General features: G+C 57.4%; 8 protein-coding genes across 8 annotated transcripts; 4 read left to right on the plus strand and 4 right to left on the minus strand.

The window, feature by feature from the left end:
- Nucleotides 1–2,018: 2,018 nt before the first annotated feature.
- Nucleotides 2,019–3,295, minus strand: J7T54_004901 (uncharacterized protein; the record flags this gene model as incomplete). Its single annotated transcript, XM_051505936.1, has 3 exons — nucleotides 2,019–2,981; nucleotides 3,030–3,198; nucleotides 3,258–3,295. The coding sequence occupies 3 exons, from the start codon at nucleotides 3,293–3,295 to the stop codon at nucleotides 2,019–2,021; spliced, it is 1,170 nt and encodes a 389-aa protein (XP_051362591.1).
- Nucleotides 3,296–3,854: 559 nt separating this feature from the next.
- Nucleotides 3,855–6,416, plus strand: J7T54_004902 (Minichromosome loss protein-like protein; the record flags this gene model as incomplete). The annotated part of the gene is made up of 1 exon (XM_051505937.1): nucleotides 3,855–6,416. One exon carries the CDS (start codon nucleotides 3,855–3,857, stop codon nucleotides 6,414–6,416), a length of 2,562 nt encoding a protein of 853 aa, XP_051362592.1.
- Nucleotides 6,417–8,275: 1,859 nt separating this feature from the next.
- J7T54_004903 (uncharacterized protein) lies at nucleotides 8,276–10,102 on the plus strand (the record flags this gene model as incomplete). Its single annotated transcript, XM_051505938.1, has 4 exons — nucleotides 8,276–8,631; nucleotides 8,686–8,753; nucleotides 8,815–9,231; nucleotides 9,285–10,102. The coding sequence occupies 4 exons, from the start codon at nucleotides 8,276–8,278 to the stop codon at nucleotides 10,100–10,102; spliced, it is 1,659 nt and encodes a 552-aa protein (XP_051362593.1).
- A 164-nt stretch (nucleotides 10,103–10,266) lies between these two features.
- J7T54_004904 (uncharacterized protein) lies at nucleotides 10,267–10,857 on the minus strand (the record flags this gene model as incomplete). The annotated part of the gene is made up of 1 exon (XM_051505939.1): nucleotides 10,267–10,857. One exon carries the CDS (start codon nucleotides 10,855–10,857, stop codon nucleotides 10,267–10,269), a length of 591 nt encoding a protein of 196 aa, XP_051362594.1.
- Nucleotides 10,858–11,170: 313 nt separating this feature from the next.
- J7T54_004905 (uncharacterized protein) lies at nucleotides 11,171–12,370 on the minus strand (the record flags this gene model as incomplete). The annotated part of the gene is made up of 1 exon (XM_051505940.1): nucleotides 11,171–12,370. The coding sequence occupies one exon, from the start codon at nucleotides 12,368–12,370 to the stop codon at nucleotides 11,171–11,173; it is 1,200 nt and encodes a 399-aa protein (XP_051362595.1).
- Nucleotides 12,371–14,265: 1,895 nt separating this feature from the next.
- J7T54_004906 (uncharacterized protein) lies at nucleotides 14,266–14,979 on the plus strand (the record flags this gene model as incomplete). The annotated part of the gene is made up of 1 exon (XM_051505941.1): nucleotides 14,266–14,979. The coding sequence occupies one exon, from the start codon at nucleotides 14,266–14,268 to the stop codon at nucleotides 14,977–14,979; it is 714 nt and encodes a 237-aa protein (XP_051362596.1).
- A 290-nt stretch (nucleotides 14,980–15,269) lies between these two features.
- J7T54_004907 (nucleoporin NDC1) lies at nucleotides 15,270–17,288 on the minus strand (the record flags this gene model as incomplete). Its single annotated transcript, XM_051505942.1, has 1 exon — nucleotides 15,270–17,288. One exon carries the CDS (start codon nucleotides 17,286–17,288, stop codon nucleotides 15,270–15,272), a length of 2,019 nt encoding a protein of 672 aa, XP_051362597.1.
- Nucleotides 17,289–17,556: 268 nt separating this feature from the next.
- J7T54_004908 (uncharacterized protein) lies at nucleotides 17,557–18,395 on the plus strand (the record flags this gene model as incomplete). Its single annotated transcript, XM_051505943.1, has 2 exons — nucleotides 17,557–17,823; nucleotides 17,877–18,395. The coding sequence occupies 2 exons, from the start codon at nucleotides 17,557–17,559 to the stop codon at nucleotides 18,393–18,395; spliced, it is 786 nt and encodes a 261-aa protein (XP_051362598.1).

The following is an 18,395-nucleotide window of genomic DNA, read 5'->3' on the forward strand; positions in this document are numbered from 1 at the left end:
CCCCCCCCCCCCCCCCCCCCCCCCCCCCCCCCCCCCCCCCCCCCCCCCCCCCCCCCCCCCCCCCCCCCCCCCCAGTCCGTGCACAGAGGCTACACGCAGAGCACGAACTTGGCCTCCGCGTTCCGGTTCACGCTTGACAGACTTTGTGTGTCTGTCTGACGTTTATGCAGCATCTTGTTGTAATGCGCTAAGATGTCCGGAGAGGGTTGTGTGACACGATGCGAATTGCAGCCTGCCATCGTCCATGCAAATCGCTCTTTGCTCTCGGCAACAAGCATTGATATGTACCAGGTTGGATCCATCGCAGCCTCTGGCCCCTTGCGTCGAATCCATGGCACAGAGGCAACGTGAACAATTCCCGAATGGAGTACGGAGTACGTGCGGTGTTCCACGTTATGACATGGCCGGTGGGTTGTTCTTCAACCATTTGTCTCACACCGCATGGTGTCTCACGAGTCGTGGCCACGAGGGTTGTTTCGCCTTTGTCGAGCACCGCGCATCGCATATGTTGTGGTGCGATGAGGAAAGGCGCCGTGATCAGTTCGGGATCGTGTTGCAACTTCAACTGGCACTCTGGCAAGCAGTCTGCTGGCGCTATGTACGCCGCTGGCTAATACTTGCCGTGGGGCGGGACGGCTGGAGTCACGTTAGCGTATCGGTGATCGACATGACGATATCCTCAAGAATACCAAGACCGAAAAGCTGCCCGTTGAGGTCTCCAAACTCATCACCGCACTCGGTCCACAGCATCTTCAGCCGTACTTGGATTGCATGAGCTGCGCACATGCAACGCCTTTGACGACCGTGACGCATGCGATACTGTTCACCTGGTATACTAGCCGCGCGGGTGGCTCCAATCAAGAAAAGAGCATGGCCCGTAGATCCTACCGTTCCGTAAAGGGGGAGCTTGGGAATTCCATGTCCGCGGCTCTCCGCAGGCTCTTGAGAATCAAAATTGCTCCAGACTTTCAACTTCCAAGGGACCCTGTGCTTTCACATTGCGGAGACTCCGATCAGTAATTAATGATAATATCCAGTCCTCAAATTAGCAACTGTACTCTGGCATGTACCTACCAATCTCTGACCTATTGCGAGCATGAAAGATGGGGCAAGCTTCGTTTTTTGGTACGATCTCGGCACTAAAATCTAGTATCCCTCCACCTCTCCATGATTTCCTTAATACCTGTCATATAGTGTGATCACTCACAACAGGTGTGATCAGTCGTCTCAATCTCAGATCTCAGTTCTAACTTGATGGATCTACATGCCCTATCCTGTATGTGCGTGACGCCTCGTGATAGTACGGTTACGGATACACATATACGGGATGGCTGCATTATTTGGCTCATCGGTTGGGCTTGTGGCGTAGCAAGCAGCGTACTCCGCCCCCATCCAACAAACAACGTCAAGATAAGGCTAGAAATCCAGTGCCTTCGGCATCTAGAACGGGCAAGACTCATTCTGCCGCTGTTCGACGGTCCACTTTGGTTCCTGGGTCGCTCCCCGCGGGTTACCGTGGCCAACTGCATAGATTGATCTGGCGCCCCAGCTACTTCCACGTGCGTGCTGATTTTGGTCAACACGGCAGTCATCAGCCGCCCTATCTTGGAAGATGCCGCGAATGAAAAGCCCAGCCAACTCGAGGCGACTGTGAGTGCCACAGCCAAACAGAGCGAGGGACATGGACTGTGGCAGTGTCGGTGGTTCATGTTTCCTCTCGTTCTTCATGTTGATCGGCATGTGGCTGTCTAGTCCAATCGGGCAAGCCGTGGTGTGTGTCCCTCCTGGCGTAACGGAGCCTCCTGGGGCCATACTCTCGGGGGGGTGGAAGGTACCTTAGGCTGGTCCATTGTTTGATGCCGATCATTTCTTTTGCCGTATCTCACCTGGGCCATAGTCCAATACTGAGCTGAGAGAGACCTTCCAATCACTTCATCAATAGTTGCCATGTTGCTCGAGCAGTGCTGTTCAGGGCATGCTGACGATGGATTTCAATGTCAAGACAGTCAATTCACTGCCTAGTCGTCCATGAGCTCGGCTAGCTCGGCCTCCTCTTCAGCCGTGAGCATGCCGTCACCCGCCTTGTCCTGTTCCTGTGGCTTGGCAGCTGCGGCAGCCCTCATCTTCTCGACCGTCTCGTCCAGGTCCTTTCTCGCAAGCGGCCACGTTCGAATGGTGCGGTCGATGCCCACGCTGGCGATCCTGAGCGACGTGTCGTCCCTGAGCAGGACCAGGTCTGTCACCTCCTCAAAGTGACCCTCGAGGGTGCAGTATAATTTACCCGACGACCTGTCCCATACCTTGACGTCTTCGTTTCGCCCGGCTGTGATGGCCCACTCCTCAGTCACGATCACGGCACGAACGTAGTCTCCGTGGTCAAAGGAGTCGTCGGCGACAAAGCCCCGCGACCGAGCCAGACATTTGGCCGTGCCGTCGGCGCTCGCGGTCCAGAGGTTGGCTTCCTCGTCGGTCGCATCGTAAACGAGCCGATACACACTCGTCTCATGCTCCTCGATGGTAAGTCGCTCGGCATCGGGGCGGTCAACAAAGGTCTCTGGCAACTGTTCCGCGGACGAGCGTGTGATTTTCCAACGACGAATGTGAGGGTCACTGCTGGCACTGGCGAAGACAATCTCTTGATCGGTGCTGAGGAAGGGGTCAACGGCGATGTGCTGCACGGCTAGCATGGTCGTCGTCGCATCTTGAATGGTGTGGATCCGCTTGCCCGACTCGATATCCCACACCAAGATCTTCTTGTCAGCGCCGCCGCTGATGAGGACGTCTTTGCCGGCCAGCTTGGCGCAGACCAGTGCCTTGACAAAGTCACTGTGGCCGCTCAGCTTCCGCCCTGGCGCAGCAGTCTCAATGTCCCACGTCCAGATATCCTTGTCCCATGAGCCGGCGAAGACGGTTGTGGAGTTGAGAGCAAGACAGGTGACGGGGGCTTTGGGGCCACGATATGTCATCTTGGGTTCGGAAGACTGGCGATCATGTTAATGGCGCTACCAGTGAGAGTGCTGCCCACGTACCCCGAGCGATACGCGCCGTACGTAGCCCGCTGACTCTGCGATGAACAGTCCATGTGAGGGGGCCGCCGGGTCTAGGACAGCCGCCAGGATCTTGCTCTTGAAAGTCACTGGGTCGCCATGCTTGTTCGAGGACTTTGCCTCCTTCCGCGCCTGCTGTGCTTGAGCTATGCTATCTGACGGTCAGGCACGGCAAGTCTCAGGGGGGGTTGTGTTTTTGGGAGGGGGTACTCTGAATGGAAGAAATTGTCACGATCGGCAGACTGCATGTTGTCTTGCTTGGGTTGACGTGAGAGAGCAGCAAGTGGCAGACTTTGGGGCTTTATAATAAGAATCCAATTGTTTTTTTCTTCTGGTGTGCTTGTGTGAGAATGGAGATGATCAACGTGAACGATGAGTTGGTCGAAGCCTGGAGGTAGTCCATAACAACCCCACAAGGCATTATCAATCAATCAACTGGGATGCGACAAGACTTCCTTCACCGCACAGAACACCTCAGCACAAGCAGGATCACAATGACAAATACCGATGAGCTTTTTTCGAAAGCCCGAAAGACTGGCTGAACTCATATTCAGGTGCATGTGCTCTGGAGTCACCTGGCTGGTGGATAAAAATGCCAACACAATCTACAGGGTAGCCAGAACGCTGTGACGCGAAAATCGGCGGGGCACTTGACGACTGGTGAAGGAACCCCCTGTTTAATTAATGGCGACGCGAGTCTCATCCGTCCCACGCGTCGACACGCGACGGTCACGTATTTCATCCGCACAACGTCAACTTCGCCCAGCTCGCAACGGACCAAGCTCTGCGTGGGCGAGAGGACACACCATGGACCCGACGGCAGCACTTCGAGTCCAGCCACGGGCTGGCCACACCAGTGGCACGACGCGCTGCGCGTACACCGCCGATGGCAGCCGTCTCGTCACCGCTGGCTCCAACAACCTGATCCGCATGTACAAGACCGGGTCCGATGGCGAGCCGACCAACATTGATGACTGTCAGGAGAACAATGTCGCCCTGGCGGCAGCAAGCAGCACCTTTGTCGTGGCAGCCGAGGACGGGACGGTGAGCTTGTACAGCATTGCCGATGCCAGCTTCGACAAATTTGTCACGCGGTCGACACTCCCGGTCAAGGATGTAGCCATGTCACCCGATGGGAAATACGTCGCCGTGGCGGGCGACGAGCTCAGCGTCAAGGTGGTGGATACGGAGGACATCACCCAGGTGCGATACCTGAGGGAGCATGCGCGCGCAACGAGAGGCGTCAGCTTTGACCCCGCGGGGCGTCTCCTCACATTATCCGGGACAGATGGTATCATCTACGTCTACTCGCTAACATCAGAGTCTCCTGAGCTCATTCGAAAGGTGGACGGGGTCATCGCTGCCATTGACGGCGACTCGGACGTTTCGACCAAAGCAGTCTGGCACCCAGACGGACGAGCGTTCGCCGCCGTCACGGCGACCAAGGATATCCAGGTGGTGTCGAAGAATGACTGGGAAAAGCAGAGGGTGTTTGCGAATGGCCACTTGTCCGACATCACAGCTTTGGCATGGTCACCCAATGGCGCACTGCTGGCCTCGGCGAGCAAGGACGGCAAGCTGCTCGTTTGGGAGACCAGGACGCAGAGCGTCGTGGCACGATACGACTATTCCAACGTCGTTGATCTGGTCTGGCACCCCACCAGAAACATTGTCTCCTTCACAACCACGGACGGCGAGGTCTTCATCCACACAGACTTTTTGAACGACCAGTTTGCGTCTTTGCTCAGGCTCCCGAAGCAGCCTGCCCCCTTCATTCACGACCCTCTCGCAGAGACCTCGGCCAGCAGAAGGCCTGCACCGGTCAATGGGAAGAGGCAGGAAATCCCATCGAGACCAAGGCGCGAGTCCCTCGGAAGCCTTGATTCCTTCCTGGGTGGCGTAGACGGAGAAGACGATGACTTTGTGGTCGACGACGACGGCGCCGGCTACACCACCGCAGGCCTGAAAAGGGGTCACGAGGGTGGTGAGAATGGCGAGCACGCCCGCAAGCGCCAGCACATTGAACCCATCTACCACGAAGCCTTCCAACCAGGATCAACGCCCTGGCGAGGCAATCGCAAGTACCTTTGCCTGAACCTGATTGGCTTCGTGTGGACCATCGATCAGGACTCTCACCACACTGTCACAGTCGAGTTCTACGACCATGATTTCCAGCGCGACTTTCATTTCACCGACACCTTCCTCTACGACAAGGCCTGCCTCAACGAGCACGGCACACTCTTCTCATGCCCGCCAAAGGGCGACAAGCCAGCTACCATATTCTATCGCCCCCATGAGACATGGACGCAACGCTCGGACTGGAGGACGGAGCTGCCCGTGGGAGAAGCCATCACCGCCATGTCCCTAAGCGAATCGTTCATCACAGTCACGACTAATGCAAGCTACGTTCGCGTGTTCACGCTCTTCGGAATGCCTTATCGCGTGTACCGTCCAAAGAGCTCACCCATGGTGACATGCGCGAGCTACAGAGACTATGTCCTCACCATGGGCAACGGGCCTGTTGGGCCCGATGGCAGCGCGAGGTTGCTTTACACCATTGAGAACGTGAAACGAGACGAGATCTGCCAGAACGAAGACACGGTAGCACTGCCCGAGGGCGCCACGGTGAAGAGTGTCTTCTTCTCTGACAGTGGGGACCCCTGCATATACGACTCGACAGGCACGCTGCTCACGCTGCTGCATTGGCGGACACCCTCGCGGGCTTGCTGGGTGCCTCTGCTCGACACGAAGCTCTTGTCCCGCCTGGCGTCGGGGCGAAAGAGCGAGAACTACTACCCCGTGGCGGTGGCGGACAACAAGTTCCACTGCATCATTCTCAAGGGCGGCGACCAGTACCCCTACTTCCCACGACCACTGCTGTCCGAGTTTGACTTTTCGATCCCCATTGCATCGGCACCAAAGCCCAAAGAGAAGAAACGGCGCAATCCGGACGACGAGGATGCAGAGATGGAGGATTCGCCATCCGACGAGGATGGCGACGAGGACGACAGCGCCTCGGCGGAATTGCGGAAGCTTGAGCAGGCGTACATGCTCAAGGGCGTCCAGGCCGCTCAACTACGTGATCTCATCGACGGCACATCGAGTACTCACACGCAGCGCTCTGCCCTCTCGAGACTGGAGCTTGAGATTGACAAGACTCTTCTGCAGCTCCTGGCGGGCGAGTGTCGCGAGGGCGAAGAGCGCGGGATGCGCGCCCTGGAGATGGTGCAGTTGATGCGGGACCGCACCGGACGAATGTTTGAAGCCGCTGGCAAGGTCGCCGACCGGTATGGACGCACGATCCTCGGGGACAAGATTCGGCAGGTGGCAGAGAGGAAGGCCGAGGGCCGCGATGAGGATGATTTCTAGGTCTAGGAAGGCATCACCATCTGTCAAGTGTCAGTCAGCTGGAGCCATGTGTATCAATGCTGGAATGAACGAATTGATGACCGCATGGCTTGCCGTGCACGTGTTTGCAATCAACAAAGGTCTAGACCTGCCAGGTCTATAGTATCCGTCTGTCAGGCTTGTGACAGTCACATGCTTGATGTCGCCGTGGATTTTGACTTTCCAAGGGTTCGTTCATGGCGAGGAATAGTTCCAGATTCACATCAATGTTCTCGATTTACGTGACTACCTACACGTACTTACCTGTCTATCTGCTTGCCTGCCTGCTTACCATGTATTGTCAACGTTGGGGAATCCTTGCCTTGTGAGACACGTCGGCAGTTGGACAGAATGTCTCACGTCCAGGGCCACGGTTGATGAATGTCGACCGGCCGACTGCGATGGAGGAACGAGTGAGTGCTGCCGAACTGAGGAACCCCCCACTCTTGTTGGGATGTGAAGCTGTGCTGCCAAGCGCGATGTCGGCATGCGCATCGTGCCTGATGAGGGCACCATGATGGGGGCACAGAGCTGTATCGCGAACTGAACGGGCGCGGGGCGAAAGAGAATTCACATGACAGGCTCTTGTAGAGTCCTTGACCGCGAGTCTGATGCTACTATTTGGTGCATTAGGTAATTGAGTTGAGGCTGGCTGAAGTAATGATGGACGGGACTGCAGTCGGATAAGCTAGTCTACGTACCCAAGGTCTAGCCGTACCTTAAGGCACGACCGACGGCTGGCCCTTGCCTTGTTGGGTCAACAGGATAACGGTAACCCCATGTGCTGCATGTCTCTCATCAATCAATCAAATCCGCACCTCACATTCTGTTAGATCACACCACCAGGCAGTCAAGCAGGCAACGCACCTGAAAGTCCGGAGCCACTTGCTGCAGCGGACGGGGACGCCTGGTCGCCGTCCACATTCCACATTCCATCTTCCACGACCCACCCACCCGCTGTCTCCAGTCTCCCTCCCGTCTGTCCAGTAACTCCAGTCCGCCCGTGAGGGGTGATAGCCAGGCGAGCTGCTCCATCCTTCTAGAAGCCCGACAGCTTCACCTTGCGCTGCATGGCACACCCTCGAAACACTGGAAGCTTAGCACCATCCAACCTGGGCGTGTGCGTGTGCATCTACAGCGAACGACGACGACGAATTGACCCAGTCGACGATCCATCTCTTCCCATCCTCGAGGGTTCCCGAACTACAGCAGAGCTCCGACGCACCTGTGCGCTCGAACGTACCTCCAGAGCAGCGACTGACCCCTGCAGCGCCGCGCACCACCTGCGTCTCTCGTCCGCGACAGACATCTCGCGTCGCGTGAAGCTCCTCTGCTTAATTCATCCGCCGCAGTATAATTGCTGCGCCCGTGTCAAGCCTGGCTTGAATTCGGCAATGAGGCAGGTGCGTACAGTTGCAACAGAACAAGTCACACCAGACAGGCGGCCAGTTGCCCCCCCCCCCCCGGCCTAGGAATAGAGTTCCGCGGCCTCAAGCTTCGGAGGGCCTGCGTCTACCCGCTACCTCCCTCCGGCTTCCACAAGCGCCGCCGTCTTTGACTTCTAGACCCAAAGACTCGCGGCCATTCTGCTGTGGAAATACCAGCGCTGACCATTCTTGGCCTTGAGCAGGGCGCATCTCCACGACGACAGAAGGGGACCCCAACGTAGCTCCCGAAACCGACGAAACCTTGCATCGCGACAAGCAACATCTCGATCCCGTTCCATGCGCGCCACAGTCATCTGGCGAGGCTGACAGCAGGAACGACTGAGAACCCATATCGAAAACTCCGTACAGCTTCCACTGCTGTTCGCTAGTTCCGTTGCCTCCGCAAGCGCCGCCATGGCTTCCACAGCCGTTGCCGGCGACCCCATGGACATTGCTTCGCCAACGTCTAGCTCTCATAGACCAGACGCCCGCTCTGCAACTGACAAGACCAAGGCGGGAACAACCAGTCAAGGCGCAGAAAGCGAAGAGCACGAGAACGAACGCGCCGGAAAGAACACGAACATTGGCAACATGGCAGCACCACCACCTGCCGCGGCGGCTCTGCACCAGCCAAAGATTGTGCAGACGGCGTTTATTCACAAATTGTACAACATGCTGGAGGACCAAAATATCCAGCATCTGATATCGTGGTCGTCTAGTGCCGACAGCTTCGTCATGGCCCCGACGCCGGACTTTTCGAAAGTCTTATCGTGAGTATTCCGTGATAGGTGGATGGCTACCGGGCGTCAGACTCACCAATCCAGACAATATTTCAAGCATACAAACATCTCATCTTTTGTGCGGCAGCTCAACATGTATGGATTCCACAAAGGTACGACCGACCTTCGAGGCACGAAGCGACTCAACTGAACCGCCGACTGACGCAACTGCAGAGCGCGACGTTTTCCACACCAGCAGACCCGAGTCAACACTCTGGGAGTTCAAGCACGGCGGTGGCAACTTCAAGCGCGGCGACCTGGTGGGACTGCGGGAGATTAAAAGACGCGCCAGTCGACACGCTCTCGTGCACCGGGAGAACAACCACACGAAGCCAGCAGTAGCACAGCCAGGCACACCGGCGGAACCACTGCACCTGGCGCCCGAGAACACGGACACGCGCTTGGCGAACTTGGAGTACTCGCTGAACGACTTGAGCGCGCGGTTACAGCGGAGCGACGAGGCTGCGCATTACATGAACGTCAAGTACCAGGTGGCTTCCGATACGATCGGACGGCTGCTGTTTTTCAATCAGGAGCTGGCGAGGAGTGTCATGTCATTGGTACCTCCGGAGAGCCAGGTCCATCGAGACGGTGGGTCCATATTTGATGAGGAATCAGTCAGGCTGGGTGCTAATATTAAACAGTTTCTACTCTACAGCACGAGATGCAGCGCCAGGTTGACGTGCTGCGTGGCATGGATGATGGGCCCGACCCTGGATATGTAGGAAGACAGCCGTACTACGGGGGGATGGAAAACCCGCCCGTCTCGCCCAGGCAGCCACAGCCAGACGAGGCGCGCCGGGGCAACCTGACGGTCCCTCAGCGACAACTGTTCCACCAGCCCGCCGTCCCTTCGCGGCTCGGCGCCAACGCAAGGCGCCCCTACGGATCGATAGGCGGCGGGACAACTACGCAATCCTCGCCATCGCGGCCGCAGAACCCAGCCGCGCCGCCGGTACCGCACCCGTTGTCGAATGTCGAGCAGGCGCCTCCCGGGGGCCTGGGTAGGAGGCACACGTCTGCGGACATTCGAGCGCACGGCTGGCTGCCTGGCATGGAGCCGCAATATCAAGGGGGAACACCACCAGCGTATCCGCAGTCCCCCAACCGCGTCCCCAACGAGGACCAGCGGATACGAGAGTCCTTTTCCACGTACTCGCTACAACAAGCCGCCTCCCAACAACAGCAGCAACAACAGCCACCGCCGGGATCCCATTCCAGGCCCTGCACACCGCCATTTGTCAGCAACGGCCACAACGGGGCGGATACCTTTGGAAACTGGTCGTGGGGCTCCGCGGCGAGCCGGGGGCTCAAGGACTCGTCTGCGCCGCCAACACGGCGGGGGAGCATGGCGCATATCCTGAACCCGAGCGACACCGCCGAGCGATCGGATGAAGATGAATGCGACGAGGGTCCGAGGGGAGGGGAAGACGATGCGCGCAAGCGCAAGCGGATGCAGTAATCAGCAGGAAGGTGAGAGAGCGAGAGGGCGGACGGTAGGCTCTTTGTATATATCGACGGGCAGGAGTTTGGGCGTTGGCGTGGGCCTGAGGGGAGAGGATTTGGTAGCATACTGGATATCCATGTAGTTGACCAGTTTGATCTGATCTGGTGGGGAACAGAGCATCATTCTGAAGTCTTCTTGGCCTTGTTCTTCTTGCTCTTCTTCTTTTTCTTCTTTGCCGGCTGTTGCTGTGGTTCCGCGTCCGCGTCCGCGTCCGTGACGGCCTGTGCTGTGCTGGCCGCGGGTGCCGTTGTGTGCTCCTCGTCAATGGGCGGCGTCTCCTCGCGGCGCGGCCTCTTGTTCTTCTTCTTCTCCTTGCCTAGACTGCCCCGACCTTCATTGTCCTCGTCGCTCTCGGCCTCCTCTTTAGCCTTGCGCTCCCGCTCGGCCCGCTTCCCCAGTACCTTCCTCCTCAGCTCCTCGTTCTCATCCCACTTTTTCGCCTTGGGCTTGACGTAGCCGACGCCGCCGAGGTCCATGCCCCAATCATCCTCTTCATCGCGGGTAACAGACTGCGCGGGCGGTGTCGGGGCGTTGGAGGGAGGTTCACTGGCATTGGCCGGGGATCGATGAGAGGAGGATGAGGAGGGGATGGTGCGTGTGAAGTTGAGGTTGGTGAAGAGGCTGTCTGTACGGTTCTGGAGCATGGACAGCTTGTTGTGGAAGGATGTCGGGAGCGGCTTGACCGACGTGCCACTTTCTTCGGGGCCCATTCGAGCGACTGATCTGTGGCTGGTTGTTGGAGAAGAATCACGAGGTGAGGAGGGAGAAGGGCGAATGAATGGAGTTCAAGGTCAAGTCGACTTTTTTATGGGGCCTTGAGATCGCGCTGGCGAATCACAAAGCCCTGGTCAGTCCTTATATAAGGTAAGGTATATTCACAAAGTACTAGTAAACTCCATGAAGGTCAACGACCTGTTCCCTTTTGTGTATCCCGTGGATTACATATCCAACACAACATTAAGTGCGAAGCAATACCCATACTCCAAGCCATGCATCATAACGCTACATCATAACCAAGCGCAGCTATATGCTTTCTGCCGTGCCCATCAAATTTAGTACATATGGCAGGTCCTCATCGTCCTCCCGTGTCGCCAGTCGAATCACCGACCACGACCGACCGGACCGCATGCTGCTAGAGCTAGAAGCATCGTACGGGTGTCTGGTCTGCGCAAAACTATTGCCGCTGCTACTGGAGGGCTGCGAGACCAGATGCGGCCGGCTACGCGGGGTGGTCGGCGCTGTGCGGAACGTGCCACCCCAGGAAGCCGAGCGAGGTGCAGGGCGACGGATGGAGGACGTGTCCGAGCTGTCTGGCCGGTTCGAGGAAGCGTGGAGATATTCGTTGCGTGAGCCAACACCACCATAGGCACTCTCCAAGAGCACTGTCTCGTGGTCATGGAAGATGGCCGGGTCAAAAGGCTGCATGCTGCGGAGGACCTCGGCGAAGAGATGCATGAGTTCGCGGAACTGGGCATTGGAAATGGGCTGCGTCGAGAAGCGCGCGAATTCGTACAGCGCGAGGAAATCAGTTACTGTCTCGTCTGGCGAGAGGACATCCAAGCTGGCCAAGTGATCCGCATAACCGCGCAGGTCAAGGTTGGCAGACCGCTGCAGAAGTGACACGGCTTCGGGGTCCGGTGCAGCAACCTCATTCTCCGTGGTGGGATCTCTCTGTGCCAGCGTCATGGCCTTGGCCTCGATCAGGTTGGGCAGCTCGGCAAGGACGGTCCCATAATGCAAGTTTGGTAGATCGGGCGACTTTGGCGAAGACCAGCCCTTGTGTTCAATGCCGTCCCACAGCTCGTGCTGCAATGCCTTTGAAATGTCCAGGCCTCCAGCTGCCGCAATCGTGACCTTGACGCCGTCCGGTTGTGTCCTCGGCCGTGCCTCGTAGGCAATTGCTGCGCTCCTATCGAGCCCATCTTGGATCATCTGGTGCACCGCCTTGGTAACATCGCCCACGTCGATCGGGACCCACGCCTTGGGGATGTTGTTGAGGACCGTCTTGTTCACGTATAGGCGGATAAAGTAGATGATGCTGACGACGAGGATGGTGAGGATATAGACAAAGGCCAGAAGCCATATGTTGTACACTTGATTATTGCGGAGCGAGCGCTCGACGGCGTCGGCCGGCGTGATTAGGAGCAGAACAGCGAGAAGAATGTAGAGGAGGAAGTAGACGATTGTGTAGGCGATGCGGAAGAAGTTCCACGCGCGACCCATGTTGGCGGGAGCGCGCGCGGCGCGGTCAGTATGGAGCAGGGGTTCTTCGATAGCAAGCTGCTCGAATAATACAGAGGCGTCGCATGTTTATGGAGGATGAAGATGCATTGGCGATTGTTGATGGATGATGGAGGTGCAAGGCCGATAGTGTCTTGTTGGGTAAGGTAAGGAAGAAGCTCTGGGAGGCCGGGGGGAAGGAACGTATCGCGGCACCACCTACAGGTACGTACCTGAAGGTACAGGGGGTAGAAGTGGAGAAATGACGAACGTCCTGAGTCCTGACTCTTGAACAACACCGAATTAACAAGTCACAACATGTTTCTCATCACTCCATATCCATGCGATACCCCAGCTATTCTATATTCAACGAGAAATCTCACCCTTGCGGCATTTGCGCTGTAATTGACTTTCACAAAGAATGTCACCAAAGCGTCGCCCCATCGAGGTAGGGCAGATGGGGCACCCATCATCCAAGTGGTTCTTTTCCTACGTGGTCCTTTTCCTACGTGGTGTGAATGGAGACAGCCATCATACTCAAGAGGGGGCAGTCCAGGCGCTAGGAATCTCACTCGCCATGGGGAAGATAGCCACCTCGGGTGACGAAAGGCCGTCACTAAGCTGGCGGACGCTGCACGGCCACCTCCCCTAGGGACCAGTACTACACATCAAACCAGCCTTGGCGAGAAGACAATCGCGACATTTCCCTCTTCGGGCATCGGAGACAGATGCTCAGCAGCCCAGATGGACCGGCGATATACGTAGCGGGCCTGGGGCGGGTCTACCACACCGTCTTGCAGTAGTGGCATCACATCGCTATCGACACTGGAAAAGCGCGCTTGGTACAACTTTGCCGTGGCAGACAAGTCGAGGTCGAGTGACTCGAGAGGCACCAACGCACGGAGAGTTCTATAACCATACGGCCTTGGGGGATATACCCTTCCATATCCTCTGTTATGTCAGCAGAGAGGCTCATTATCAGGCACGATGACCTCCCACAGTGCGTGGCAGATGACCCATGCACCCCAGGTTGCCAAACTTCATCTGCAGAGACATGATATCGCGCGGGAACTGCCGATCATCAGTTCAAGGTCGTTTTAAGTTGAAACATTCTCCGTTCTAGTCTGTGCCGCCCTCGTGGCTTCTAGTCTATGTGCTGCATGCGCAAGCTAGTCTTGGCATTTCACTACAGCCGAGGCAGTATCCTCCAAAAGTAAGCATGTTCCATAGCAAGCATAGTCCTTCACACTAACCAAAGTAGCAACGCGCTTTGAAAAACTCTATTCCAACTCCCAAGAGCCGAGGTGAACTTGGCTTCTCATGCACCCCGCATATGCACTCCGGATTCCACAAACTAACAAACCCCGCATGGCTGCTGCAGTGCTGGCACGCTTGCGCATCATCCTGGGCAGCATGCATCCCGCGATTCCCTTTACAAGAGATCTTGCGAAATCTTGCGGGGTTTCTATTCTGCAGGTGTTGTGATTGGAACACAACCGTCTCACTTCTAACCACGTCACTCGCGTCCGTGGCCGGATTCGTGTTAGACGATACCCTCATACTCCACGCGTGGCGCGCCAGTTGCCTACAACATCCACCTTCTCAACTGCGATTGACCGTGGATGGATGATGGTCATCGGACCACAGACCTTGTCGGCCGATGATAGCAAGGAGCCAGCTCGAGAAGGCAGGTCAGACATGAGTGTGATCCATCTAACAATCATCAGCTTCGGGCTGCCAGCCAGACCAGAGCGTCTATAAGAAGATGAGCTTCTCCGCCCTCTGTAGGAAGGAATCAACACAAGCCAGCCAGCCATCGCAGCCACAGAGTCAAAGTTCAATACCCGAGCCAGAACACATACACCCTGATCTATCCAGCCATCAATCCACCAGCCAACATGAAGTTCCTCGCTCTCACAGCTGCCCTGGCCGCCATGGCCACCGCTCTTCCCATCGAAGACTCCTTCACCTCTGTCGAGATCCGCAACGCGGACCTTGAGCTCGAGACCGTCCAGCTCGAGACCCGCCAGTCCTCCACCAGGAACGAGCTAGAGACTGGCTCCGCCTCCTCCTGCCCTGACGCCATCCTCATCTACGCGCGCGGCTCTACCGAGCCTGGCAACATGGGCATCACCGCCGGTCCCATCCTCGCGTCCGCGCTCGAGAGCCGGTTCAGCAACATCTGGATCCAGGGCGTCGGCAGCCCCTATGACGCTGCCACGTCCCCCAACTTCCTCCCCGCCGGCACGAACCGCGCCTCCATCGACGAGGCCAAGCGCCTCTTCCAGCTCGCCAACTCCAAGTGCCCCAACACCCCCGTCGTCACCGGCGGATACTCCCAGGGCACCGCCGTCGTCGGCAACGCCCTGACGGAGCTCACCGGTGCCGTCCAGAATCAGGTCGTCGGTGCTGCTCTCTTTGGCTACACCAAGAACCTCCAGAACTTCGGCCGCATCCCCAACTACCCGAGATCCCGCACCGAGGTCTACTGCTCCGTCACCGATGCCGTCTGCAGTGGCACCCTGTTCATCCTGCCCGGGCACTTCTCGTACAATGACGAGGCCAGGAACGAGGCTCCCAGGTTCCTGGCCCGCCAGATCAACAATGCCTGAGCGAGTGGCTGGACGCAAGGAGCCACTGGTGTTCGCAGGGCGACGCAAGGAGGATAGGACCAATGGGATTTGCGCGCAAAAGAAGCGGAGGGAGAGGGGATCTGTCGCTGTTTTCTGTCTTTCTTAGCCATTCTTTACCCGTATATAGTCGTCAATGCACAAACAATCCTTCAGCTGGAGACGCAGTTGTGCCAGAATATCTTGTCGTACGTATTATTCTCTACAATCGTACCCTACCGGGGTATCATGCCCATAAATGCCTTTTCGCCGATCCATGCATCTCATTCTGTTCATGCTCGCACCTGCTCCATCTCCGGTTTGCTGGCCAACCTCTTTCGAGGCACTTCTTCCGCTCTCGAGATGCGCCTTTCGACACGGGGCTTTGCCTCCTGCACGGGTTTGGTTACGGTGGGCGCCTGCTGCTTGGGCGCGACTGACTCTGGCTTGGCTGCGGCCTCTTTGGCCAGTCTCAGCTCGGTCCTGGTCAGACCTAGCTCACTGCTGAACGACTCGAAGCTGGCCACCACCTGGCCAAGCCCCTTTCGGAGGGTGTCAACAACCTCGTCGACTTCGGGACACGTGGCACTCCCTTGGATATCGGTCCAGTGAACGGGGAAACGCTGCTTCATGGACTCAATCTGACCAATGACCAATGTGAGCGTGCAGATGATGCTGGCCACGTCGCGGTGCACATGGCCGAATGGATCCTCCGTAAGACTGTGGACAGCGAGCTGGCACAGCGCATTCGAAGCGTGGACGTAGAGCATGGGCTCAGCAAACGGGGTGCCGAGAACCGCACCCGCAAATTTGGTACGGAATTGTTGCTGGAACAAGGCCCTGACGAACCCGGACTGCATCGACCAGAGCACAGCCCTCTCCCAGTGACTCCTCACATTCTCTGGCGTCAAGGCGTCTCGTTGCTCCTTGGTGAGTACGTTGTCCTTGGTCTGCTCCCACGTTTTCTTCGCAATGGGCCTGAGCTCGTTTAGGGCGGACTTGTGAGGCTGACCGTCGCCACGTAGTAACTCTTTGACTTCAGCCTGCGCGTAGTCGCGCAGTCTGCTTCGAGTAGTGCTCGGCCGTTCAGGAGAGAATATGTTGTCTGTCTTGACCGGTGCGGCTGTCCGTTCCCGCGGCTCTTCGATGGGTGTGGGAGGCGGTGGTGCGGGTGGTTTCCCCCACGCATCCGCGCGCACCTCGATGGACTTGATCACATCGATGCACACGCCGTAGACCTGCGTCCACATCGGCCCCTGAGAGCGATCAATGTCTGCGTATATGGCCTTTCTGCGGGCTTCAAAGTTCTCGGCAATGTATGCTAGCTCCCACATGGCAAAGCTCTGCACAGAGGGCTTCTTGCTCTTCAGACCGTTCAGCAAGCTGCCATTGGGGTCCTTGGATTCGGACGATAGGGGCTGCCCATTCTTGAGTGGGGTTTTGACCATGAAGATGGAAAAGGCCGTGTTGCCCGCCGTCCACAAGACGAACAACAGCGAGCCCGCCATGATACATCGCGCACACAGCCAAAAGTCGAGCGGGTGCGTGGGCGGCAGAATGTTGGACCTGGGCATGTTGTAGAATGGCCGCAAGAACATCAGTGTCCAGCCGTAGGCAATGGAACGAATGGGGGTGGCGAGATAAGCCAAGATGGTGAAGCCCAAAACCCATCCCGACTTAACAGTGCTCTCGGCCACCAGTTTAGGAAAATGTATCAAAAGCCTGACCTCCCGCGAGGGCGGAGCTTTATCCGATTCTTTGTTGTCCAATTGCCGGAATACGATCCCGAGGTCCAAGTGATCTACATCCCCAATGAAGTGATCGAGGCTCTGCTTGAGGGCGCATGCGCCAAGGTACAGCGCGAGGAAGATGGTGCGCTCGTTGGCTCGCGCTCTGTCGCCGCTCGTATACGAAACCCATCGGAGACTAGCCGAGGGAGAGATCGAGTAGATGAAGATTGGGCAGAAGATGCATGTCGACACAATGTACCAGAACGCCGTCTCGTACGTCGATAGCTTCGAGAGGTTGGCACGCAGGGTGTGGAAGCCCGACCCGGTCGTCCTCAGCCCGACGTGATAGTGCGCAATCCGGAGAACGAGTATGGAAAGACCGCTGGCGAAAATGGCGAGCGTACGGAAGCCAGTAGGGCCCAATGGAAACCAGGACCAGAGCAACGAATCCCAACGACTCAAGAGAAGTGCTTCGGCGTAGGAAACTATGAAGAGCACAAGGGCGGTCGACGCGAATCGGCTCTGCAAGGCAGGCTGGAGGAAGTCTTTGTAGGGCGCCCTACGGACGGTGAGGGGCGCCATGGTTGTGAGGCATCCGCTGGTGATGGATGGTGCGGATGTAAATAGAAAAGTGCCCAGTTAGCTGAGCAACAACGCGCTGAACTCGTGACTGGAGCCTGCAGGGTCTGGCGGAAGCGACATCACGTGCAGTGATTGGCCCGGCGGGCGCTGACGTCGTTCGTCGCCCGCGCCCGTCGCAACCTCAGTTCAGCCACATGCTATTGACTCCTCCGCATCACACAGCACGCTGTCACTTTCTGTTTTGCGGTCATTTCAAACACTCGCTACCATGTCGTACGATCAACTCTCCAACCTCGAGTCTGGGCGCTACACCGACGACCCGGTATTTCGCGACTTGCAGTACGAGCTCAAGGGCAAACTGCAGTCCCTGCTCACCAGCAACCGCAAGCTCGCCAACGATGTCAACGTTCTGGGCACGAAGAAGGATTCGCCGCGCCTGAGGGAGCGTGTGAACAATGCGATGGAGAAGACGAGACACATCTGCCAGGAGATTGGCGAGGGCGTCAAGAAGCTACAGTCCTGGGAGGAGCTATCGGTATGGAGACCAATACAACTGCTCTGACCAGGGGTACGCGCTAACGTTGACAGAAACAACAAAAATACGAGCAGACCAAAGTTTCCAGCGACTTCCAGGCGGCGCTACAGGAGTTCCAGTCCCTGCAACGACGAGCGCTGGAGAAGGAGAAGGCATCCGTCCATGCGGCGCGCGTTGCACACGACGGCGAGCCTGGCCACGCTACGTCGCCCTCGGGCGGTCAACAGCAGGAGCAGCTGCAAATGTCAGCGCCCCTCGCCGTGCAGGACGAGGTGGATTTCCAGGAGGCGCTCATCATCGAGCGGGAGGAGGAGATTCGCAACATTGAGCAAGGCGTGGGCGATCTCAACGTGCTCTTCCGCCAGGTGGCGCAGATTGTGGACGAGCAGGGCGAGCAGCTCACATCCATCGCTGACAACATTGAGAATGTCCACGATGACACGCGCCACGCCGACGTGGAGACCCGACAGGCAGCGCGGTACCAGAAGGCGGCCCGTAACAAGGGCTGCTGCCTGCTGCTCATTTTGGCCGTGATCGTGACCATTGTCATCTTGGCGGTTGTAGTCGGATGA

This window comes from Emericellopsis cladophorae (genome assembly GCF_022114955.1).
Source record: "Emericellopsis cladophorae strain MUM 19.33 chromosome Unknown NODE_18_length_329999_cov_121_726099, whole genome shotgun sequence".
In the NCBI taxonomy this organism is placed as follows: Eukaryota; Fungi; Ascomycota; class Sordariomycetes; order Hypocreales; family Bionectriaceae; genus Emericellopsis; species Emericellopsis cladophorae.